At 44.1% G+C, this 25847-nt stretch overlaps 1 protein-coding gene across 3 annotated transcripts in view; it reads right to left on the bottom strand.

The window, feature by feature from the left end:
- The window catches only part of ZNRF3 (zinc and ring finger 3), a 92171-nt gene extending 78521 nt beyond the window's left edge, over nucleotides 1-13650 (bottom strand). Inside the window, exon 1 of one of the 3 annotated variants that reach the window (XM_086761456.1) lies at nucleotides 13219-13650. In XM_086761456.1, the coding sequence (XP_086617582.1) occupies nucleotides 13219-13650 (432 nt within the window). Of the gene's footprint in view, nucleotides 1-12451; nucleotides 12547-13218 lie in introns of those variants that run through there. The other 2 variants (XM_086761457.1, XM_086761459.1) reach the window with 2 other exon arrangements.
- Between the last annotated feature and the right edge of the window lie 12197 nt (nucleotides 13651-25847).

Genomic DNA, 25847 nt, shown 5'->3' with positions numbered 1-25847 from the left:
AGGAAGCTCTACTCACAGCCTTGAAGAGGAATACCAGTTTTCAAATTACAACACACTTTCTGTTGACTAAGATATTAGAAAGTTAAACTTCGTATTGCGATGACATTCCTGTTTGAGCCACAACCTTGGTACTACTTACTGCTCATTCCTAAGTTACAAGTTTAGAGCTGGTTCTTTAATCTTAAGAAGCGGTTTTGCTGATATACTGTCTGTCTAGGTTATGCAAACATCCCAAAATGTTTCCAGAAGTTACTGAATCTAAACTCAAAGTAAGGTGTGAATTCCACATGAACGGTAAAGTCTCAAAAAAAACCCAAACACTCAGGGAAATGTGGGGTTTTTTCCTGTCCCCTCAGGAAAAGGTTGCAGAGCTGGTTAAAAAAATCTCACATGTGTACCACACACTGCTTGTATTCTGCTTCCTTCAGTTTCTGTAACTCTTTCGGACTAGCAAGAGTACCACATGTCAGAGGTGGCACAGAAGGAAATTCAGTAAACCACTGCCTTAGATCACGTGGACCAGCTTTCTACTACAGCACTACCAAAGCTCTACCAAAACCACACAAAAACTCGACTGTGACTGTTGGACAAATCCTCCCCAGAGACAGAAGCACTGAGTATTTCCATAATTCATAAATTTTCCTGTCTCACAAGGGTCTCAAAAGGTCTACATTGCAGGGTATGTAGGGAGAAGGAAAACTGTCTTTGTTAACAACAATTTGGAGGGGGGAACTAAAGAAAAACGAAGTCCTAATCATATCCACTCATTCCTACATACAAACACTGAAATTGCACTCCAGCAGCCACACAGTTCAGATGACTTCACATCAGCATTAGCAAGAATGGTAGAAATACTGAATTCATGAAGATACCACACAGCTGCTTCGCTTTCTAAATAGGTCTTCCCTTAAATAAACTGTGAAAAAGTGATGTTTAGATTTTTCTTTTTTTTCCTTCTGAAAGAAGCAGTATCAAGGTCTTTCCCTACTTTCATATGCTAGGAAATTTCTGTTTACTGGCATATTTTAGAAACTCTCACTGCTACATTGGTACGTTACCGGTCCCTATTTCCCTGCTGAATTTCCGTAGGAAGAGAAGCCTTGCTCTTTGAGCAAACTATTTATATCAAATAGACAGTCAAGCACTTTCCTCTCGTGGTTGCTTCTCGGCACTATTTAGCTATGTAGGCAGTGACATAATTGATTTCACTTGCTGAACGAGAAAAGGCTGTACCAACAAAGCAGTACATCTATAGCAGTAATGTCTAAACCCACAAACCTTTTTTCACTGTAGGCCATGCATTAAAACAAATTATCGTCACTGAAAGACAGAATTTTTTTTACGAACTGAAGCCATCCAAATTAATATACAAAAAATCTGCTACTTCAATAACTAAGTTCCCAACAAGCCTACAAGAAGAGAATTCTAGTTAGGAGATCATCATGTAATGCAAAGTGAAGTGAAGTACAGAACTTCACAACAAAAACTAAGCACAGCAGTGCAGGATACAGAAATGTGCCTGAACTATTGGCATCTAGACAGAAAAGTTCCAGGAGAAAACCCCATAGCTTTGCTGTCCCAGTAGGCCATGATAAGGTTTCTCTGGGATGGAACACGAGCGATAAGGTAGTCTACGCAAGATCCACAAGAGAGAGCTGAGAGGATAAAGCAGAAGAGAAACGTGGCAGAGAAAGAAGGAAAAATCTACCACAAAAGCTAGTGTGAGGAAACACTTTCCCAGGCCATAGACACTTCCTCCTGTGGCACAACCAAAGGCAAAGATTCAAAGCACAACCAGGCCTTTCTAAGACATCAAAACTAGTGGATTTAAAGTGGCAAACCCCCCCACACCTCTGTTTTTGAAAGGACATACAGTGCCAGCTCAGAGACAGCCCACCTCCCGGGCTGCAGGTGCCCTTCAAGGCCTGCAGTCAGAGACCACCTGTCTGGCAAAGAAAGCTGAGATGAGGTTAAAAACTTGGCTGAGAGCTGACCCATCAGGTATCTTTTTTAAGATTTCTGTTCAAGTTTGGTCAGTTTCATGAAAGTCAAACCATCTGAGCTGAACAATCTGTTTTAATCAATTGGCAAACTCCAACCAAAACATTTTTCCATAATTTCTGATCAGCTCCCACTGAGATACTAACCTCAAGTTTTCAGTTCCTCTTTAAACCACAAACCATGACTATAACCTGCTCTTTCTCTAGGGTCTCTGAGACACCTCCGTGTCTTCCTGAGGGAGCCCGTGGCAGCTCTGACCTACATGAACCTCAGGCCCGATCCAGTGCGGGCACACCTCAGCTCCCAGGACAGCAGGAGAAGGCTTCACAATAACAGTGTTTGGCTCAGATTTTATTTCACTGCATCTGTCTCTTGTACAACGTTAAGTGCCTGTAGGGAGGCTCAAAAAAGGAGCTAAGAAAGGAAATCAAGTGGTTCCTCCTGCAAGTAAGTATTTAAGAAGCATGCCTGTAACATAAAACCACTCTGATGACTGCAAATCCAAAAGAGACCCAAGAGTAAACAGAGGGAAAGAAATTTTGTTGTGTGAGGAAGAACTTCTGCTCCAGCTAAAAAGAATACATACTGGAGCGATCTGAAGCTGCCTATAAATATTCAAGAACATCAAAGCCGGTCCTGTTAAATTAAAAATGCTGTCACACAGATAGGAACTAGCCTCTAGCACTGCCAGCTTCAACATGTGAGCCTCTGATCTGAGAGGCAGAGGCTCAGCTCTTCAAGAAATTTTATTCACCATAAGAAGGAAAAAAAAAGCAAACCAGCAGTTGAGTTTAATAAGGATATTAAATACCTTACGAGTGAGCTAATTAGAACTTAACTCTTTCAGGACACTTCAGCCCTTTTACTGACAAGGACGGTAGTTTCTTCCCATACTACTTCCACAGCTGGGATGTCTCCAGGCTCCAGGAACATTCCGATCCAAACACTTATGCAGTCTTCAGAAACAGAGGAAATTTTGTTGGTTTCATCTTGGTGTAACTTCAATGTAATCATACTGCACACATCACACACACACAAGTGTATGTGTGCATACATTTTGGCTGACTATTCCAGATCAGGGATCTATGTTTAATACTAAAGCTGTCCTGAGAGATTTCAAATCTTCTTCATCTTCCCATAGTTGCCTGAAGATAACAATGAGGGGTAGACAAAAGGAGACCAGATCACTCTGTTTGTCTTATTTTATTTGAGGAGATTCAGCTCCCGGTGGCAACTGAATATAAACAAAATACAAATGATTGAGAAATTTATCCCAATCTGCAACTGCAACCCTGTTATTTCACTACAGACAAATCTCTGTACATTCCCAGTGTCAAAACCTACAAAGGTCATCACTGAAAGTTACAAATGTGGTGGGGAGGAAGAACTCTGGCAGCACAAGTTTCTCAAGTAGAATAGCAAAAAACCCAAATAAGATCACACCTTCGGAGTTCCTCTGCATTAGCTACTCCACAATGTCTTTTCCTCAGACACAGTTTTGGGATGCAAAAGATAGTATCTCTTAAAAGGGCAAAACACTGCCAACTAGCAGATTTGGGATACCTTGCCTCTGAGCAAAAAGAGGTCTCCAGCCCTTGGCTCCTATTAAATACTGAACTCAGTAGCATCTCCTGGCTCTGTTTCATGGGTTCATTTCTCGCTCCCAGCCTTGCTATACATCATTCAGGACATCTGCCACCTTGGCATCCAGGCCATAAAGTGTTCATCTCCCCTTTATCCTCCAAGCATGCAAGACAGTATCTGCTCTAAACAAATACAAAACAGGTACAAGAAATACAGCGCTGCAACGGGAACCAGTAGATTTACCTATTACAGCATACCACCCTTTACCCTTTCTACCTCAGGAGAAATCCCAGTCTGCTTAAAAAGAGGGCAGCAACTGCTGCACTGCGTATCCTAACCTCTATCCTTCTCTCCAAAGCCAACGAGGACAGGTAAAACTTCAGTGCAGCAAGAACAGACAGCATTAGTGTGCACAACTGGCCTGCTATAGATATAATATTGATGTTTTAACTAGGAGATATGGGTATTATTGTTGTTGTTGTTGTTATTAAGGTAAAACCTATCAAGGCTCAACTGTGAGTGCCACCATTTAGCCAGGCCCAAACAACAAGTCAAGTCTGTAAATCTTCAAGGGCATTCTCTGCAGGGGAAAAAAATAATAATGTTCAAAAAAATCACAGCCTTTAAAAGAGGTTCTTCTCCGTGAACTACAGAGTTTCAGAACTGACCCATCAGTGTACAGAAGAAGAACAGAATATCTTCTATAATTCCAAGTCAGTCCTCCAAATCCACTTTTCTTAATCTGTCACCAAAATGGACTGTTTAAAGCTGTAAACTTTCAGTTCCAAAGGTGAAATCAATGCAAAGTTTGGTTAGAGTCTCTTCTGCTTGGGAGTGGAGGGGGAGTGGATAAAGAGAGAAATAGAGGAGAAGGATTTTTCCTATCCACACTTAATACACTTTTTATTGTTGTTTTTTTTTTTAAAAGCGGCCAGCATCAAAAGCCTCAAAGTAGGAGAACAGATCTTGGCACAAACTAAAGTCTTTCCTGAATTAAAAGCAATTTTTCAAACACTACAATCAGAAGCATTTGAAAGTTGCTTACCAAGCACATGCAATAAATTCACAGTAGGAGGCACGTACTTGCAACATGCATGCCTGTACAGCTAATTAAACAGTTGTCCTCAAACCATGACCACAGACTCTGAAATATGCCCCTTAGTTCTTTGTCAAGCCAGTCACCTCCTCGCCAATTCTTCAGTTTGCTTTACTACTGAAAATGATGCAAAATAATAAAAGAGCTTAAGCTCAAGAAAACCAACAGAAAGCTTAAGCTGGCCAGGACCTTTAGAAAACAACTGAAATCCTCACATTAATGCACAGAGTAACGTGGGCCTGGGAAGCCTACAGAGTCTGCATATATTAAGCTACATATTTAAGGGTGTACTTGTGTCTGGAACATAACAGGCACCTAATCAACCTTTGTAAACTGCCTTTTCATCTTAAAGCCAAGTGCAACAACAAAAGCCTTTTAAAGCAGCATAAAAAGGAAATTTAAAAAAGTGAATGAAAGCAATTCGTCACTGTGAAGAGGACACCCTAAGCCACCAGAACCCTATTTTCCTGAGCACTACTCAATCCTAACATAAGCATAGCTCCACCAATGGGATAAGTGTAGTGAAGTGCAATTTTTGGCAGTCTCTACTGGGTATCCACGAGATCACAAGCCCCTGGTCACCTCTAGTTCAAGTGTCAAGCAGTCAAGAAAAATGCATTTTTTTTTTTTTACATGACTCTTCTGTTGCTGTTTTAACAATTTCAAAACATGTCTTTGTTTTTAAACAATCTCTTTCTCCTTTGCCAATCTGCTTTAATGTGAAGGGCTCTCCCTTCAAGCCAGGAAACATGAGAAATAAGGCCAAGCATTCAACTTGCATTCATTCTGTTTTCATATGCAGGGACCACAAGCTCTGGGTCTCACCACATTTAAATACTGAAGTGCAGATGCTCAAAAGAACAGATAGTATGTACAAGTTAATATTTAACACTTCCTAAACTGAGCACTTCCGATGTCCTAAATGTATTAATACAAATACACGAACCATTTACATAACTGAGTAGAACATATGGCAGATTACTGCCTCCAAATCTTACCTTTCCTTAACCAGCAAGATGCTGGCCTCTTGAAAGCATTCACACTTTGAAAAAAAACATGTTTATGAAAGTTATTTTGGTCCAGAAGGGCCTCACTTTGAAATTCCAAAACAAGGACTAGAAGACTGTAATAAAAAAAAAAAAAGGGAGCATTTTTAAATACACACTCTACCACAAGATGGTATAAACTGGAAGAAAATTACTATGTATGCTAATCAATGGTTTGATACAACTACTCAAGACTTTCCTATAAGATCTGCTTGCAGCAAAGCTGCCTGCATTTCTTCCTCACCAAGTTACGCCACACCAAATCACGACCTCTACATGCTTCACCTGGTGTCCTTTCAGAAGCCCTTCACCAGGCAAAGCGATTAAAACAAAGTTACCCTGTCACACAATCACATCCACCTGTGTGGAGTGCTCAGGGACAGCAAGCGCCCATTCTATCCGTTGGGAATGGCCGGTAATGCTATGAAGCAGGCCGTAATTACATCTAAACCATTACAATCACATAGATCTACTCTCAATATAAATATATAGAAATTTTTAGAAGTTTTCCAAATGGTTCCATGTTTAACAACTTTTGAGTGCCACTCCTCTCAGGATTTTTTCCGAGTTTCACCTCCCAAACAAGCAATAGGAGTACATGGAAAAGGAAGTGGTCAGCATCCTGCCAGCAAGGGCAAGGTTTTCAACAGTACAGTCCTTAAAACATCTGTGCAGAGGTTTAACTAAACTTATGGACTACATGGAAAAGTTACCTGAACACCCCAAAAACTATTTTTTTCCTCACTTGATTCCCCACCTTTATCCGGAAGTGAACAGAAATTGCACTGGTTGGCCTGAGTACAAGACCCAGTGCTGTGAGGTTTCTATTTACTTTCTTAACCTACTTTATTCTTATTCCTCTAAACAGGTCACGTTAGCATTTTTTGCTCTTTCCATTGTACCTTTTCCTCCATACTTGGATATCTTCTACCTCATTTTCTTATACTGTACCTCCCACCTTCTCCTCACGGGACTGTCACAGTCTTGTGTGCTAACAGGGCTCTGGTAGAAGGGTTCTGGTATTGCTGCAACTGTGTGCAAATACCACAGCTCCAGTGAGCTTCCTCCAAAACCAGTAACTCATCACTGAATTTGGTACCTGACCTCTTGAACAGCCCCGTAGTAATGCCTAAAACCATTCATTTATCATTGCCTTAGATGCATTTAGAGACGGTTTGCACGCTCTCCATTGATACTTTATAACGCATTGTAATAGGTAAATATGATTTACTAGCCCTTAAAATTCCAGGATAATTTGAGGTTTATATTAACTGTTTTTGTAAGGTGCTTCTTTTTCCAGAAGACATGAAACTGTCCAACAGAAGGAGAGAGAAGGATGTTCTTGCAGAAGGTTTAAGCAGCCAAGGGCCCCTTCTCACCACAACCCCTGACTCCTCACCCCCTGCCCCAGCCTTAAATTCTCTGCCAGCGTTGCAGCATACCTTAACAAGATGGCAGGAGAACAGGGTTCTCACAGCAGAGCACTACAGCTGCAGCGCAGACATCACTCAACAGCTGGCAGCTAGCACAGGAGCTACCAAGTCCTTTCACCACCATTCTAAGAGACATCCTGGATATTGCAATATTGAAGAATTAATTAAAAAAAAAAAAGGATACTTATTTATGATACTGCATTCAGAATGAGAACAGGCAACTTCTTGTGAACTAAAGCAGCAACGGTGTGACTGGGCTGGAGCTCACAGCGTGAAGACAGTGCCAAGTGTCAAGGCAAAACAGTACAAAAGGATGAATGACCTATGCAAAACACTTTCATGGGCTATCTTCAACGCTCCCCATGTACTGCTCCACACCACATGACGGACTAAAGCATGACCGAAACTTTTTAAAAAGGAGGGGAGGAACAGAGGGAGGGACGGCAACTGGGAAATAGCTAGATTAATCTAACCTGAGATCAAGCCTAGGACCTCTGCTGCAAGCAAGCTGCTTGTGCACTACACACTGTACAAAGGCTGTCCAGGTACAATAACTGTGCAAGTCTTCACCCCAACGACCTCTTATTTTAAATGTGAATTACACTTCCTTTATCATCTTGGCCTTCTCCTGTGGAGGATCCAGAGCTGTAGTCACCTGTCGCACTCCCATGAAAAATGCCTTCCTTTCACAGGACGAAAAACTCGACCGGTAGCGATAGAGTAGGGGACCGCAGCCCTAAAAGAAGCCAGGCGACTCTGGGCATGGGCAGTCTTCATCTTCTGTCAGAAACTACTGAAGAGTAAGCACCGATCAAGCTCAGATCAGGCACAGCACACCACAGAACCTACAGAATAGGAGCCTGCTGTCCACAGGCCTAAACCTGCATTTTTCATCTTTTTTTTCAGCTATCAGCTCTCTCCCATAACAGAGAGGACTGACAAGCCCTGCCAACTCATGAAACAAATTGAAACCTCCAGTTCAGGTTTCAAAACCTGCACATATGCTTTACAGAACTGAGATTCTGAAAAATGCACAACCAAAGCTTGTAAAATATATTGCTATTCCATGCATATATCAAGGCTGTAGTATAGAAGAGTCTTGTTTCTACCAGCTCTATAGTCCAGTCTTAATAAAACGATAACCAGAAAACAAAAGAGCTGAAGCTTAGATTAGACAAGGTTTCTGATCCACAAAGCAGCGAAGCAACAAATACAGAAATCACTCACTGCTCTGACTATGTAACAACAGATGCACATCTGATGCAGTTATACGCAAAAAGGAGCTGTCAGTGACTTTCATCTATTAAAATAAATAATAAAAACAAAACAAAACAGGAAATAAGCACTGTGAAAGCTCAGAAAGCTCTGAGTTTTGGTTGCTTTTTTTTTTCAGCCAGCAGCAATTAAGTCTCTTCCATTCATGATTCAGCCTTGTTATCTGTTTAACACAAACTCCTTAACTTCTGGCAGGCCTTCAGAATGGTGATGGGACTTGTGGTTCTGTCTGACAGAAGTTCAGACGAGAGGCTCAAGCAGGACGGTGCTTAGATTCAACAGTTGAAGATGGACATCTCAAAGATGACTATTCTCACTTGCCTCACATTTGCCAGTTGTGAGCATCTGTTCATAACATCAAAGCCCGAAGATCAGAGAGGACAAAACCTATAACCTAGTCCTACTTCTCATACAAGACAGAGCAGATACGATGTTTCTCTGTTTTGGTACAAAGGCAGGAGACCTGGAATGCAAATGCTGAAAAGCCCTTCTCCTCATCCCATTTTCAGCATCCACAGGCTGTCAGCTCTGTTTTCTGTCAGAACGATGACAGCTCAACTCCAAGATACTTCACTCCAAAGACACAATGACAAAGCAAACCCGAGGCCCCAAAACCTGGCACTGGGAACTCAGTTTTACCAAAGAACTTATTATCCTGGATGTCCCCAGGATCACTACTGTAAGCCACTGCTTTACAGTTAAGGTATGGAAACTAACACAAACCCAATCACAGGTGTCTTCATATTCTAAGAGGACAACTAGCAAAGAAGACATCCAAGATGACAGTGACTCAAAGCCACAAATAATTCCACTTCCTCAATTTGAATGACCTTCAGGCACTCAAGCAAGAAGAAACTTAACCTGCCTGTTCACAAAACAACAACAACAACAAAAACTGAAAATGCACATTTTTATTTTCCATTCTCAAAGGACAAAAACATTCCCTTGACTCAGCCTCCTCCGATCGTTGACAGGTATCTATAAATCTGCACAGTTGTTTCAAGTCACTGCTTTCAACCTGATAAAAACTCTGCCAGTGCTTTAGAGTGCAAAGCCTGCCTGACAGAAGTTCACACTCTTTAGCAACTTTTCCATCTTGAGAAAACAGAGGAAAGGTTCAGAGCTATTCAAGTAAATAAGTGCTGGGAGTGAGACAGAAGGAAGGAACACACAGGCACACGGCCTCGCACTCCATCTCTAAGCCTCCCCCCTCTTCTGCAAGAGAAAGAAGATGGGCAATAGCATTGCTACAAGGAACTGCCGTGCAAAAAGTTGGGAAGTGTCCCACTTCTGTTTTCTTCCTGGAGCCTAAAGCACTGAGTTATGCTTGTTCTCCCCAAACTGTTACCTTTTGAGCACAAAAAAAAATATGCAATTGGAGATTATTATGTAATCTACATATCACTCCAAGTCAATGGCTACATAAAGTTCGTTATTCCCCTGCTGAGGTTTCAAAGCAGAAACAAACCAATCAAAACCCAACCTTTTATTGCACAAGAAAAAACAGGCATAATATTCCTAAATCTCTCCTCCATGCTCCTTCTCTTCAAGATTCTATATACCGGCAACCCACCCATATTACTGTGTTCAGCACTGTGTCTAAGGCAGGAGTAGCAAAAAGAAAGACTAAGAGAAAGAATTAACAACGATGAATGCATATAATTTAAAGTTTTTGACATCTCAGAGGTTTTAATGCAACATAAACAAACGTTAAATTCGAACCTCATTTCCCAGGACCTCACCTGAGCAGTACTATCACCACCACAACTTTCTAAAAAAACACAGTGCTTGATGCTCCAGTCCTTAGCTATCAACCAGAATATGCAACTGGAACCGAATCTTGCCAAGTGCAAGGAGAATTAAGATACATAATCCTGCTCTGAGCAAACAAGGCACTGCTAGCACTGCAAGTCTGTGGCCGTGTAGCATCTAGTTTGACACAGAACTACATCTGAGCTTTTGGTCTGAATGCTACAAGAAGTTTCAACCGTAAGGACTCACCAGTCATAATTTGTTTTAAAGTAAAATATAATTTTATAGGTTTCAACAAAGTCCTGTTTTCACAATTAGACGTTTTCCATTTCCAATCTCAGTCGTACTAATGGCCAGGATATTGCTCCAAGAAACACATAATATTCCAGTATGCCAGATACCACGGAGATGGTTAGACCTTCGAGCAGTTTAAGGACCAGCTGACACAGCAACCTAAGGATGAGTTTGCTGAATACAAACTGTGGCCACATGAAAGAAGACATATGAACATTTCATCTCTCTGAAGAGTTATTCTGGTAGACACTTGACCCTAATAAGACTTGTTCACAATAACATGAGAAACAATATAATAGCGTACCACTACTGGATAGGAATCTGACCAATAACCAGTTTAGGAGTGAGTATGACCTATCAAAAGCTGAAAGTGCATTGTTTCTTAAGTTGTTTTTTTTTGTTCAGACTTTCAAGACCAATGAGTAATTGATGCTATTAACACAAACAAAAGTAAGTCTTTGTGTAGTCCCAAAACCACAATTCCTTTGATCCATTCTTTAATGTGTGCCTGATTTTCAAGAATTTCTAATATTTCATTTTAAAGAAAAAAAAGCATCTTACTCTTGAAAGAGCTGTATGCACTGACAAAGCAGCTGGGGCCAAGAAGAGCTTGCTTCACTGACTGATGTACCACCAGCTGCTGTTGAACAGGTTTAGTGGCATTAGCTTCATGAGCCTTTTCTAAATCTCACAGTGAGCTTTAAATAATATTGCAGAACTACAGATTCATAAAGTTCTGCAAATACAGAGCCTAGCTGAAAAAGGGAGGCAAGACGATGCTGTGAAAATCTTTATAAATTTTGGCTTTGAAAAACTCACTTTCAGGAGGAGATGAAGGAAGCATGACACTAACAAGAGATGCTATATGCAATCTAAAATCTCAACAGTGAAAATATGACTGATAGTATTGCGTCTAGCTGCTCTGGAGCAATGTCTGCCATATTCTCTTCTCTGAAAAAAAACCCAGTATGCACGGTGGCTCGGGAGAAAAAATATAGCGTGTTCATGACATATGTTATCTAGTATATGTACAGATGAATCAGTAAAATAGTTTTTGAGTGATAAATGATCGTAAAAGATTTGCTGCATTATTTGGCTTTCACTGTAGTCTTTCCTACTTGGGGAGCTGCCTATTCGGGTAGTAAGAGGAAGCGTACAATTGATGTTATACATAATAAGGCCTACAAAAGTCCATTTAATACATTTGTTTCAAGTTATGCAAATCTGACTCTTAACCAAACAGTATGGTTTTTCTGCACTTTCACTTACAATCTCAAGGAAAGTATGACCTCAGCCAATGGCCTCTATTCTCTTAACACTAACACCTGACACAGAAAGAAGCTGGAATCTCTTCTTATCCCCAGAGACGCAGTGTTGAGTCTTACATATATTGTTTGATAATGCACCAAAAGCTTAGAAAACAAAGAAGTCTGTTTCAGCCCCTACTAGCATCAGTGATGTCAGAAATAGAAATTAATTGGTTCCTCCATCTTTTCTCTGGAAGAGTAAATAAAGATCCTTCTATCAGCAGCTTCCCCTCAGAATTCTTCTGCCTGCAAGAAAACTTTCATAAGAGATCCTCCCAGTTGAAACTGTTTTGAAATAACAACACTCAGAAGTATTTTTTTTTCACTTTAAAAAAGAAGAAAAAAAAAGGTCATTTTGGTAGTAATGTATTTGCACTTGTAGAGCTTTACCAGTTGTTTTTTTTAGAGCCTACGTGCCACCAGTTAGCTTTTCTTAAATTTTTTTTATATATATATATATATGCATGTATGTATGAGTACGCACACGGAACCCAAGCAAACAAACTCCACAGCTGTTAATGAGAAATAAGGATTGCTATTGGCAATTGCTCAACAGTCAAACTTATTAAAACACCATTTATGTCATTTTTCCTTACTTAGCCAAAGGGGGGGAAAAAAGAAAGTCAATAATTACAAACGACTACAAAGGAACTAGATAAGCACTTCAAGAGTTTCAAACGGAGTACAGAATAGCTGCGTTCGGGTTAACACAAACGTTGTTTCTCTGGTGAGAAAGTCAAGAGCGGCTGTACAAGAAACTCCGCGCCGCGACAAGAACCGCCGCAGAGGAGCCGCGAGACCGGCCAACAGGTACGCGGAGCGCAGCAGCCCAGGCAGTGCCGACGTCCGAGAGGACGCGCGCCCCGCCGCCAGCCGCGCCCCCGCGGACGCTCCGCGGGGAGCGGGAGAGCCCCCGGCCACGACGGCCGCGCGCCGCCAGCAGCGCCGATACAGCGAACGGCCGCCCCCGCGCAACCCCGCATCGCGCCGCGCGGCCCCGCCCCTGCCCCGCCGGCCCCGCGCAGGCTCCGCGCCGCCCCGCGCCCTACGGCCGCCGGAGCTACGAGGGTGCGTGCTGAGGGGCGCGGAGCGGAGCTCGCCGCGGCGGCGCTGGGACGGTCCTCGAGCTCCGCACTGCTCCGCGGCTCGGCCCGCGCCCGCCTGGCTGTCAAACGGCGGCTCCGCGCCGGCGCCCGCCCGGCAAGGTGAGGCCGGGGCTCGGCGGCCGCGCCGCCGGCGCGGGGCGCATCGGGGCCTTTGTGCGCGGGCGCGCATCTGTCACCGCGGCCGCGGCGCCCCGCGCCCCCAGGCCGCGCGGCGCACGTGGGGCGGCGGGCCCGGCCCGGCGCGGGCTTTGTGCCGCCAGGTGATGGGCGGCTGGGCCCGCGGAGCCATCTTGGGGCAGGCGGCGCCCCCCGGCCGGCGCTCACCTGCACGATCTCGCCCTCGGCGCTCAGCGTGGCCCCCGCGCGGGAGAAGCGGCCCTGCAGCCCCGTGGTGTAGGTGGTGTAGTCGCCGCTGGAGCTGGACTCGAAGAGCACCACCTCCACGAACGCCGTCTCCTTGCCCAGTGCCGCGCCCGGCGCCGCGGCCAGCAGCAGCCCGAGCAGGAGCGGCGGCGGCACGGCCGGCCCCGCGCCGGCCCCGCAGCTCCTCATCGTGCGGCCGGGGGGAGCGGCGCCCCGCCGCCGCGCATCGCTCCCGAGCGGCTCCAGCTCCGGGGCCGGAGTCCCGGGCGGGTCAGCGCCCCATGGCAGCAGCCCTCCTGTCGCGCTGCGCCCCGCTCCTCGCCGCCGCCCGCCCCGCGCTCCCCGTCCCTCGCCCCGGCTCCTCTCCGCCCCGCCGAGCCGCTTCCCTTTCATCTGCTCCACGTGACGGCCACCGCGGGGTTATCCCCGCCCTCCGCGCCGCTCTGACCCGCTCCGTCCCTCCCTCGGCGCACACACGGCCTGCAGCCCAGCCGAGTCCGGCCGAGCTGAGCGGCGCAGCGGCGGCAGGCGGCCCGAGAGCGGCCCGAGAAGACCGGCGCGGCCGTTCGGGAAGGGCCCTGCCGGGAGTCGGCCTCCCACGCGGCCAGGCCTGCCGGGCCGGGCGCGCCCGGGAGTCCAGCGGCGGCCCCGGCGGCCTGTGGCAGCCCTGGCGGAGCGGCGGCCTGCGGGGCTGGAGCGGGCCGGCCTCGGCCGCCTCCCGGCGGTGCCGCGGCTGCCGGCTAGCACCCGGGTGCGTTAGGCAGGAGGCCCTGGGCCTGAGCGCTGCAGCCCCGCCGGTGGCACACGACCCCGAGGCGGCAGGAGCTGCGCCCCTGTCGCCGGATGCGCCGGCTCTGCCCGGAGAGACGCTGCTCCGCCGAGGCACGCGCGCGGCGGCCCGCGAAGGCTGGCGGAGTGCAGCAGCCTGCCGGCATCCAGCGGCCGCGTGCGGGGCGGGAGCCTGGACCCGGCACTCTGCAGCTGCGTCTGCTGGAGGAGACGAGCTAACCCAGGCTCTTCGGCTTCTCTGTTAGCGCAGCTCTCTGAAAGCTCCATTAATGATGTGGAAAAGGTGTAGGGGTAACGATTTTTATTTCAGTCTCCCACTCCAAGAACTGGATGGCAGCCCATGATACAGTTTTCCTTTGAAAGTATGTACAACTAAGTTGTGGAAGTCGTTAACACAAGACGTTGCAAGTATAAATCAGTTACAAGGGGGATTAGACAAACTGATGAGGGATCCCTTCTTGGTTAACAAGCTCGATGTTTGGGAGCGAACTCCTTCCCACTGGCAGAAGGAATAATGCCGCAGTCTACAAACTGCCAGCTGTTTTCCTAAGTACGTTTTGTTACAACTGAATACAGGATAGCGGCATCCTTAGTGTGACACAGTGAGCAACATTAGGTTCACAAATCATTTAAGATTTCTTCAGTGAAGAAGTATCAAGAAGGGATCACAGGAATGTAGACCCCGGTCTTCTACCACAAGCTATAAAATGCCCCCACAAACTTAAGACTTCAGTACAACAAATCAAAGGCATGCATAGGAAGAGAGCTGGAAAGGGCATCACTATGGTGCTCTAGCCTGGTAACGAGAGAATGCACTATGCAAACTTAGATGAGGTCACCACTTGGTGAATTTTAGATTGTAGGTATGTTTCAGTAGGATTTCAGAAATGCATAGCATCTAGTGTACTAAATAGAAGCATTTTAACCCCTTAGTGCAAACTACCTCCTCTTGATTTTCCTTTACCTGTGAGGCAAATCACGGAATGGTTTGGGTTGGGAGGGACCTGTAAAGCCCACCCAGTCCAGCCCCCCTGCCAGGAGCAGGGACATCTCCAACCGGATCAGGTTGCTCACAGCCCCGGCCAACCTGGCCTGGAACGTTTCCAGGGATGGGGCATCCACCGCCTCTCTGGGCAACCTGTGCCAGTGTTCAAAATGGCTGATGCTTAGATAACACAGGGTCTCCTACATCATAATCAACACAGGAGCAGATTAAACACTGAGAAATCTAGGAGATTTTCTCCCTGCTGAGTCAGCTAAATCATTTCACAATCTGTAGCAAAAGCAGAGATGTATGCAGGGGTTGCTGTTGCAATGATGAGAGGGTCACTGTCAACCTGGACTGTGCATTTATCATGAGGACAAAGCCTCTTTACATTCAGCTAATTCTCTCTCTCTTCACTAACTTCAGTGGCTTAGATAACTGATATCCAGATTTTTTAACCTGCTGTCTTCTCATCCCTTAAGAGGTAACAGCAAGTCATTTCCAGTCATCAGAAGGTTTTTATGTCCTGCATATCAGATGCAGGATGTCTTTTTTTCACCGAGTATTTTTCTTCTTGCAAAGGTCTTTATGCCACTGCAATCAAGTTTTTCCAATGTTCTCTAAGTAAACAGCTTATGTCATAAGCTGTTGTAGGTCAAGGCCTCCCAACTGTCCCGTACTGTGAAATTCTTCTATTATATGGGTACACTTTTCCCACAGGGTCTTGATTCACAGGAGAATCCCACTGTAGATCAAAATCAATTAAGTATAGTGAAAAAACATTCTAGATAAGCCCCTTGCCTCTGTTGTTAATGAAACAGAATCATCAGTACTTTTTGGATATTTCTGAGGAAATGGCCTAGAAGTAGGCCTTCTCTGGGTTAGGTTGAGAGTTAGGGATGCAGAAATGGCAGGCCAAATAAATCTGGAAACTAACTAGTGAATAATATGGGAATGGGGCTCTACATAGCAAGTGGACAGCATCCTACCTCTAAAATAAAAGTTGCTGAAGATCTGATCCACCCCACTGAACTATCCATATCGTTGCACTACAGACACAGCGAAATTGCCTTTCGCAGTAGCCTCGTGGTTGAATACTGAGGAGTGACATGAGGCACTAGGTCTCAGGTCACCAAGTTCCCTCTACTTGGGCACAAATCCAAGCAGGAGGTTGGAGGAAGAGAATGGACTGTCTATCATTAAAGCAATCAAATATTTTGAATTGGCTGCTTTCCCAGCTGGCAGCATACAGTTCACAATATTCAGTTATGCCATAATACTTCAGATATGTTTTCTTTTTTTTTTTCCCCCTGCATAACAAACTGAGGCCCAGGGTCTGAAATACAGAAGTCTCAAGCATTTGTAACTGCAACTGAGGACAGTAAGAGCTGTGACTTGAACATAATGAAGTGATGTATAACGCCAAATGGTCTGAGAAAGCATGCCCTGTCAGAAGACGGCAATCAGCGCTAAGGGATGCTTTTGACACAAAACTTCCTACGCTCATTTCCCTTGCAAAGAAATGGATAGTACAGAACCCTCGCCCCTACACACTGCTCTTGAGAGAAGACAATATTAGTGAAGTACCCACATATTACTGTGATGAATATTATAGAAAAAGCCCCAAATAAAATTAATTCTTTTGTGCTGAGAGCAGAGATGGAAGTATAGCTCTGCACATCAGGCAAGAAGAAAACAACATTGAGTAGCCACTCGCAACAGGTCCATCAGCCGTTCTCACCATTCAATGAGACAGGAACCCAGCTTCCCTGGTCCCGTAGTTGAAAATTGATTTGGCTAAAGATGTCTGAAAGCTGCTTTCTGTCACATCTGTGCAGTCAACCACAAACACAGCACACTGGAGAATCCCTTCTAGAGCCTCTTTTAGCCTCATTTCATAAAGAAATTAAACATATGCTATCTGCCTGTCAGGCTTGTCGCTCTTCTGAATCTATCAGCTAATTTTAACCAAGCTTAAGAGCAGAACAGAGGTCTTAAGATAGTACATTCTTTCAAGTTTTGTGAAAATCAGAGGCTCTGGATCCTGGGTACTGCAGCAGTATCAAAAAAAAAGGATATAGGACAGCAGGAAAACATCTAAGAAAGCGAGATTTTTCAGTTCTATTGTGCAAAGAACAGTCTGTTCTTGATTTTATATTTTAAAAATATAAAAGAATCTCTTATAATAGTATGCCATTTAATTAACATGACGCTTTTGTAACTATATTTGCATTTTAAGGTGTTACTGCTAGGAAAGGCCATAAAGTAAATGTGTGTGCATGCAAATGTTTGGTACAGAATAGTGTCCCTCAGGGGGCAGGGGACAGAGCCTGGTGGAGTTCAGCTGTTGCACATTCTGCATGGCAGTAGCCAGAAAAAAACGTATGTGCAGAGCAGCAGATTAGTCACAGCATATGTCGTCTTTTGCTTGATGAGGATGCTTAAGGAATGTGAAAGGAAGGGAAGAACTCAGGTTATTGAAGGGAGGTGATAAGGGAAGGGGCCCGGAGATATTAAGAACAAATATCTTGGAAACAAAGCATCTTTAGCTCTGCTGTTTTGGCACTGACTTATTTGTCCTCCAGTACTGAGGGACCCTCCCCAAAACCTAATATTAGTTATTAGTATAGCAAAGAGCAGATGACACTTTCGATAGTGTTTTCTTAAGACACGTTAACAAAACCCAGCCTCCTGACAATCTACAATGCTGTTAGTTCCTGAGGATCCCATCTGCAATAAGTATGGCAATATCAGAACTCAAAAGACTTACTGAACTTTCAGCCAGTTATAATGTGAAGTTTTAAATAAACTCTCTTTTTCATATATTGTCTTAGATTCTAGCATAATAAAGGAAAATATGACCCTTTTTCAAAGAACTAAAGAAAACAACCAGTGAGCATGGATTAAAAGTATTTCAGTTACTGTGAATTTTGAATTTCCATTTGATTGAGATCAGCCAGACCTTGTTTGGACCACAGTTCATCTCTCATCCACTTTGTAAAGAAGAAATGAAATCTCTTAAAAGAGGCTGCTCAGATATGTTAAATAGTAAGAAAAGGTGGTTCTTACTCCTATGATGTTATCATAAGAGGTGATCTGATAACACCAGATGACCCAACCCTAATGGGAAACGCTTTTACAAGGGTGAGGGCAACCTGTTCCTGCAGAGTCCAGTGACTAACTCCCCCCTCTGGTGAGCAACGACCTTTTCATTTTCCGGCTGTGAGTATTTGCAGGCAATACTGTACCTACAGGATTTAGAGAGTACTGAGATTGTTTTTTTCCTTTAACTACTAGGTATTCAATTTAAGTTTCACAAGCTGACATCTCTCAGTGTTGAGAGCATTTCCCAAAAGCTAGAGAATATTATTAGTTTCCATGGCAATGCTGTGATGATACAGGAGAGATGCACTTCTCTAAGAAAACCCAATGATTCCAAAATAGAAGACTTGAAGTTTCTCCAGCATAGTGGGCTGGAGTGAGATGGTATTTTGACCCAGCTCTGAACAATGGAAATTGACTATGTTTGATAAATGACTGGTTTCATGATTTAAGAAAAGTTATTCTTGATGCAATTTTATGAAGTACCCACATACTCTGTTGAGTCAGGATCAATCGTCCCCTCAGTTACACCAAGGAACACAAGGTGCAATCCAAAAGAAGCCAGTGTACTGGCAGTGTAAATAAGAAAAGCAAAAGTAAAACAAAATCCAGACTTTTGATTCGTACCAGGAACTACTTTAGTTTGACTTCGTAATAACTAATCTAATCCATGATATTATAGTGCTAGTCAATACTGCATAAAAATAACCATGTTTAGAAACGCAAATCTCATTAAATCTAATCATGACACTTGTGACAATATTCATTTACTTACACAGTAAGAAGACTTACTTTGCAGAACTGCAAGGTAAAGAAAAGATCCCTAGAAAAGAGTATGTAGTCAAGCCATTCAAGGGACACTGAAGTAGTTGTATTTAACAAAACAACAAGCCCCGTTTTAGTTCTGTAGCCTGAGGAACAGCTGAGTCTAGGAAGCTCAACGTACTCAGCTTATTCAACGTGATCATGGTCCCATGGATTGTCTGTCCAGATAGAAAATTTCATACGGGAAAAGCAGTCAAATGACTTTGGCTAAAAAGTAAAGCTTTATAAATTCAAACTGCAGATAGGGTCCATTTGAAACAAGGCAACAGGTTACTATTGCAGCTTAGCTAGCAATTATGGCAATTTTTTTTATCACTTGAGTTATTAATAAACAAGAAAGACCATACATTCTTTTAGTTTAAGCCATGACATTTACGCTTGATGAAAGAATATTTGAAATGAAACCCTATGTACCTTTATTATAAGAAACTCAGACTAAGAAGCCACAGAAAATTCCTTCTGGCCTCATTCTGTCAGGAAAAGCCCTGCTCCACTAACTGTGGAGCACAGTGACATCTACGCTAGTTTTAAATGGGTATCAGAAGCAACCTCATACCAGAGAGTTCTGCAAGAATGAGATTTTGATCAACAGAGAGTTTTTAATTAAAGCATTTCTTAAATCAAACTTGAGATCCTTCTTTTCCCAGCAAACTGTATCTGAGAAGTCCTCGTAACAGATCAAATGTCCCTAGGAAGGATAAGGAGAGCTGTGTGTCTCATTCACACTCCCGCATCTGCCCTTCCAGACGATTTCAGCAACTGATCACTCTGCCGTCCACATTCCCTACCTGTTTAAACATCGTGCTCTTCAGAGCCCAACACTACTAAAGCTTATTTCATAGGCAAATGAAATTGCTGTACCTCGTAATAAACAACAGAAACAAGAGGCATCCTTTTTCCAGTAAGTTCAAGGCCACGTACGCGCCTGCCCCTTTTCCTCACCGAGTGAAACGGTCGTTCCGCGCCTCCGGAGGTGCGACCGCACAGCACGAACACGGGCGCAGGACTGACGGAGAGCTTTACCCGGGCACATGCGAGTGCCTGATGAGTTTCCGTTCCTGCAGCAGCACCAGCACTTTCCCCTGGCACGGGCCGGTCCCGCCAGCGCCGCGGGAGGGGCGCGGTGCACCGCGGAGAGCCGCCGGCAGGTGACCTCCCAGGCCCGGCGGAGCGCGGCGGGGCGCGGCGGGGCGCGGAGCGGGTGAAGCACCACAAACCGCTCCAGAAACGCTCGTTTGCGCTGAAGATGCCGCCCGTGCCCCTTCGTTTTCATGCAGTCGAACTCTACTATTGCGATTTGGAACGGAACGCCAACTGTAATGGGCAAGATGTTTTTATCTTTATGACAACCGTGTTTTTGTCGTTATCATCAATTATTCTAAATTAAAGTAACAAACTATTGTAACTTGTCAGCTCAATTAAGACCAAAGGGAAAAAAAAAAGAGTGGAGATTTATGTTAAGAAAAAGTGCGATGCAGCTGTGGCTTTGCCTTTTGCCATTTAAAGTCTGGAAACATAACTTATCCAAGTAAATCAACACTGAAGCAATCCAAATTAACCAACAGACTAGCCATGACAACTTTAATTATAAAAATTATTTGTGAACAAAATTCTCTGTTAATGTTTGAAAAGTCAAGGTTTCCAATATCTCAAACAATGTCCAGTTCCTTAAATCTGTACGAAGGGGAAACATTCTGATTTGGGAACCCTTCACTCTCTCCGTACATGTAATTGTGTACTGAAGGGAAAAGATAATAATGAACCAGGCCCGTAAAACTGAAATGTGTTAAATTGCACTAAAAATACCTTTATTTAGATAACTGCAGCCTTTTCTTTTTGCAAACTATTGTCCAATATACCATACAAATTTTACATGAGAGTTGCAACGGAGTACAGACATGCGTAAGGCATTCCTACAGGGTCCTCAGCAAGCATGCAGGCACAGCAGGTCATATTACCAAAGAAAGAAAAAAAGAATACTAAGACATAACCTTAGGAAATTGTTGCTATATGCTGTTTGATCATCCCATCTGCAAGGACAGATGGGAACAGAATGAATTTGAAAAAGTTTGGAGCCATATTTTCCAAGATTCTCGATATCCATTCATTCTGCAAGAACTACCTTCAAATGCATTTGTGCAAAGGTCTTTCACTGTGCCCTTGCCTCCCTGAGATTGCTCTGTATCATAGAATCATAGAATCATAGAACGGTTTGGGTTGGAAGGGACCTTCAAAGCCCATCCAGTCCAACCCCCCTGCAAGGAGCAGGGACATCCCCAACCAGATCAGGTTGCTCACAGCCCCGGCCAACCTGGCCTGGAATGTTTCCAGGGATGGGGCACCCACCACCTTTCTGGGCAACCTGTTCCAGTGTTCTATAACTCGCATTGTAAAAAATTTTTTCCTAATTTCCAATCTAAATCTACCCCCCACTATTTTAAAACTATTACCCCTCGTCCTATCACAACAGGCCCTACTGAGCAGTCTCTCCCCACCTTTCTTGTAGGCCCCCTTGAGGTACTGGAAGACCGCTATCAGGTCTCCCCGGAGCCTCCTCTTGTCCAGGCTGAACAACCCCAACTCTCTCAGCCTGTCCTCGTAAGAGAGGTGCTCCAGCCCTCTGATCATCTTCGTGGCCTCCTCTGGACCTTCTCCAGCTGGTCCATGTCCTTCTTGTGTTGGGGGCTCCAGAACTGGACACAGCACTTCAGGTGGGGTGGAGTCACTCACTTTCAGTTACAACCCCACTAAATCCTAGGTTACTGTTAATTTTATGTGTTCATTATGTCAGCGCTTAGCAGTTTCTTCACTCATAATACTGAAGAAGCATCCAATGTAAATAACACACCCTGCATATTTCTGGGAATTATATTTACATACAATCTAAACTTTGACACTTCTGTATTTAACTCAACATTGTTACTAGTGCTTCTGGAGTAAATATACAGTACGAGTTGCTGTTCATGCAGCCTTACTTCAAGCAATACACTATTTAAAGTGAACAATATGTAAACAACACATGATTAAAGCATATAATGTATCAACTACTAACACTAATTGCAATGGATAAAGCCTGCAATGTAAAGTGCTCCTATGATTAAATCCAGCAAACAGATTTCACCAATTCTGACTACCATAAGCAAAAAACATTCTTAAAATGTGGCTGGCTAACAGGAAGGGATTCGTACCTTAACAACTGATTCATTCATGTGAAGGTGAGTTAAGCAACTACTTACTCTATTTCATCTTAGGTTATCTGTTATATTAAAGACTTGCCTAGGTTACAAAATCTGACTGGCACTTTTAATTAATCACCTTAAAGCACTACTTAAATTTACTATTACACCTTTAAGTACCAGCATATGATCTTTTTAATTAGTATATAAAGGGCTTCAACTGTCCCTGACCATTTACATAAGAGTTATCATTAAAGTGAAGTGTTAACAGAGCAAACAAATGAGGCTGCCAGAAAGGACGCATAATAGACTCGGCCCTCTGTGAACACCAGCTGTTACCCTGTGCCCTCAGAGCATTCAGCAAATCCAAAAGGTATGAGGCAGGAGACAGACTGACAATACCCCTCACATTTTGGGTCCTGCTGAGTCTATGTTGAGAACTGATTCCTAACTTTATATTTCCTGATAACTTTCCTCTGCCTCTTTTCACTCCGGGTCTCTTGTGACAACAGCTGGAGGCAGGCTTCTGCATGCAAAGGCAGAACTGGATGAAGGCATCCAAATCGAAGAATATAAGGAAATAATTTCAAAACTACAAAACAAGAAAGTTGCCAGGACTCTCAGGGGCTCTGAACTTCTAAAGGAATTTCAAAGCCTAGGGAATGACTGAGAAATAAGAGAAGGTATTTCCTTTCAAAAGCTGGCACTGCTCCACAGAAGAGCGAGCTTTGGCCAACAGGAAGTAGTCACCAAGTTTTCCTAAGCACAGTTGTTTACCTCCCAGAGTATTTTCCAAGAAGAGGTTCCAGTTCTGAACCAGGATGTGCAAACAGAAAAAAACTTACTGGAACAGGAGCTTTTAGGCATGTGAGATCTGAACAGTCGGCTGTTTTCCTCTGAGAGCTTGTTCAACACATTAAATACTTACACGGAATCCAGAACATGGCTGCCAGTTCACTAGGACAGCAAAACAGCAAGCTCGGTCTCTTGTATTGCCCAAGCACATTCTGCAGCATCACCCCCCAATGATGCACTCACGGCATCATCTCAGCTAAGTGTAGTACCTTTACCTTTTTCTTTCACTTGTGACTACCACCACCAATGCATCCCTATGTGTCAGTGTACAAAAGCGGACACAATACCTCTGAAGTAACATCACACCTAAAGACAGAACTTACAGCACACAACTCTATCCTACAGTTTAGCCAAGACCTTAATTCTATTTGGAAAATATGATGAAATGTAGCATCTCCCAGAACCTCCAAATCCTGCATAATCTGCACAAATCTCTGGTCCACATTTTCCAACCAGCACTATGAAGAGAACTTTGCAGGGGAACAGGTGCTTGGGTCCAAGCTAGAAAGAAAATAGCCAAAGGGGAGTACAGCATGGAAAGAGGTACTACAGTCAGACAAACCACAGCCAAGCCACACAGGTGCCAGCCTTTTAAAGGGAAAGGGAATCCAGGCAGTGAAGTAGAGTCAAGGATAGAGGAATGGTGTGAGAATCGGCTCAACATTAGGCAACTTGGTTGGAAACAGAAGCCAGAACAACAAAGCCCGAAACAACCACAACCTCCCCTTGACCTGTAGGACTCCTTCATGTATCAGCTAGCTGTGGCGCCCACCAGATTCCCCGACCTGAGCCTGCTTCCCTGCCCCGCTGATCCAAGCTGTTTGATTCCCAGGTGGAGTCTCTCAGGGACTGGCAGATGACATAAACCCTCCCATGGGCAGCAGCCGCTATGTATAAAGATCTGTTTACATGACCAATGTTTGCAAAGCTTTCCAGTAATGTTTCATTTTTACAGAATTAGTAGCACAGGGCTGCTGGGAAGCAAGCCTTTCCATTTACTGTTGTGTAGGTACCTTGTCTTCTTTGAAATTCCCATGAGTGGTGTGCTCCAGTCTCTTTGGCTCTCACTCCAACAGAACAAATCAAATCAAGAGATTGTTATCTCAAAATACTGGAATGTCCTTGTAAACAGGTAGGCTTTCTCTTTATAATCAGCATTCTGCAACAATGGGAGGAGGAGATCAGCTTTCAGTTGACAGGGGGCATTAGCAGGGTGCCTCTGCACTGACACTCCTGCTGTTTAACATTACAAAATTATATATGTTGGTTAATTTCTGGTCTTGCCTGAGACTAGAGAATTACTGAGTTTCAGAGGGGTCTAACAAAATGAAGCAAATGGGAATTACAATGCAATTGGAATTCAGGGAAAAGAAGATACTATGTAGATGCAAGGAACATCCTGGGCTCTTTATATAGGTTACTTGATCTTAAATTTACTATTACCACTCCAAAAAGAGATGATCTGTCATTAGACCTTGTTAAGAAAAATCTGCCACTTTGGATTCTGTAACATTTAACACAGGAATTACACACACACGAGATGACTTTGCTGCCAAAAAAATCTGTGATGCAGAAAGGTTACTACAGGAGAGGGCAACAATGGAGGTTCATCCTTTTTTTTTTTTTTTAATTACATTAATCAGTTGCTATATGTGCATCTGCAACTGGTCTTTGGGCAGAGTGCTTCCCACCTGCCTTTTTATGAGGTACTGCATGAAATGGATTGCTACTAAGCTACCACTAAACTTGGAATTGGGCACAACCTATTTGAATGCAGGCAAGGCCACTAAACTGCCCAGAGGAGCTCCAAGGTAGGCTTCAGTGTCTACAGCTGCTAGGAACTCCACTGACAGTGAAGGGAGACCCTCTTTTCCTGAAAAAAAAAAGGCCTTGTAAAAGGCCCAACCTCTAGCCAACTTTCAGAATATCTTTCTTCCAGAAACACTGGCAGCATTGTCTGAGTTAACTCAGACTTCTCTTGTGAATCAGAAGCAAGGATTCATTGACTATGGTGATGGGAGAACTGATTCTGTTGGGATGGGAGACAGAGAAGCCTACTATGAGGGCATGTGACCTCTGTCACAAGACACAAGCTGCCTGAGTCAACTGATGCTGCTTGTAGTGGCAACGACATCACTGTGGGGAAAATACAGACAGAAGTCCAGCATGAAGTTCTGAAGGTATTGGAAGAACAGTTGTAACAGGAGGCACTTGAGGTACAAGTGAGAAGGGATCTCTCCCTCACCACAAAATCAGATAGGTCAGAGGACTGAGCCATAAAGATGATCAAAGTAGGAATCTCCAGCCTATGCTTGTGGCCCACAACACACACCTAAGATGGAACTGCGGCAGACCTACCCACTGTTCCTTGTAATTCTGGGTAGTAACAAGTACCAGTCATGTCTGTGGGTGGAAAATGAGGACATGGAACTGGAATGCAAGGTATATGTTTGTAAGATGCTTGCAGGAGAGTCAGGGTTTAAAGTTGGACTCACTGGGTTTTTTCCACACTTTTCTGGTGGTACACTGGAAGCAATCACAGAGGCCAATGAGGCAGAGTCTCATGGAGTCTTAATGGAGAAGGGATGATAGCTGAGAAAAAAAGTCACCCTTCTGCAGGACTTGCTTGCAGCAGTGTTAAGAGAAGGCAAAGCCAACATCACTTCCTACAGCATGTGGATATGTTAGCAGCTCCATGTGGATTCTGCGTAATTCCTCACACTATAGGAGTATCACCTTTTTTCTGAAGAAAAGGTATGTCACTGTTCCTACTAGGCTTGCCAGACTGCCTGAAAGTGCTATACTCTTTATTATCACGTTGCCTGTAAATTGTCCCCACCCACTAAAACAATTAAGTG

The sequence above is a fragment of the Chlamydotis macqueenii genome, chromosome 17 (assembly GCF_036417535.1).
Source record: "Chlamydotis macqueenii isolate bChlMac1 chromosome 17, bChlMac1.mat, whole genome shotgun sequence".
NCBI lineage: Eukaryota > Metazoa > Chordata > Aves > Otidiformes > Otididae > Chlamydotis > Chlamydotis macqueenii.
The sequence above is the reverse complement of the archived record's forward strand: the minus strand, read 5'-3'. Positions and strand labels throughout refer to the sequence as shown.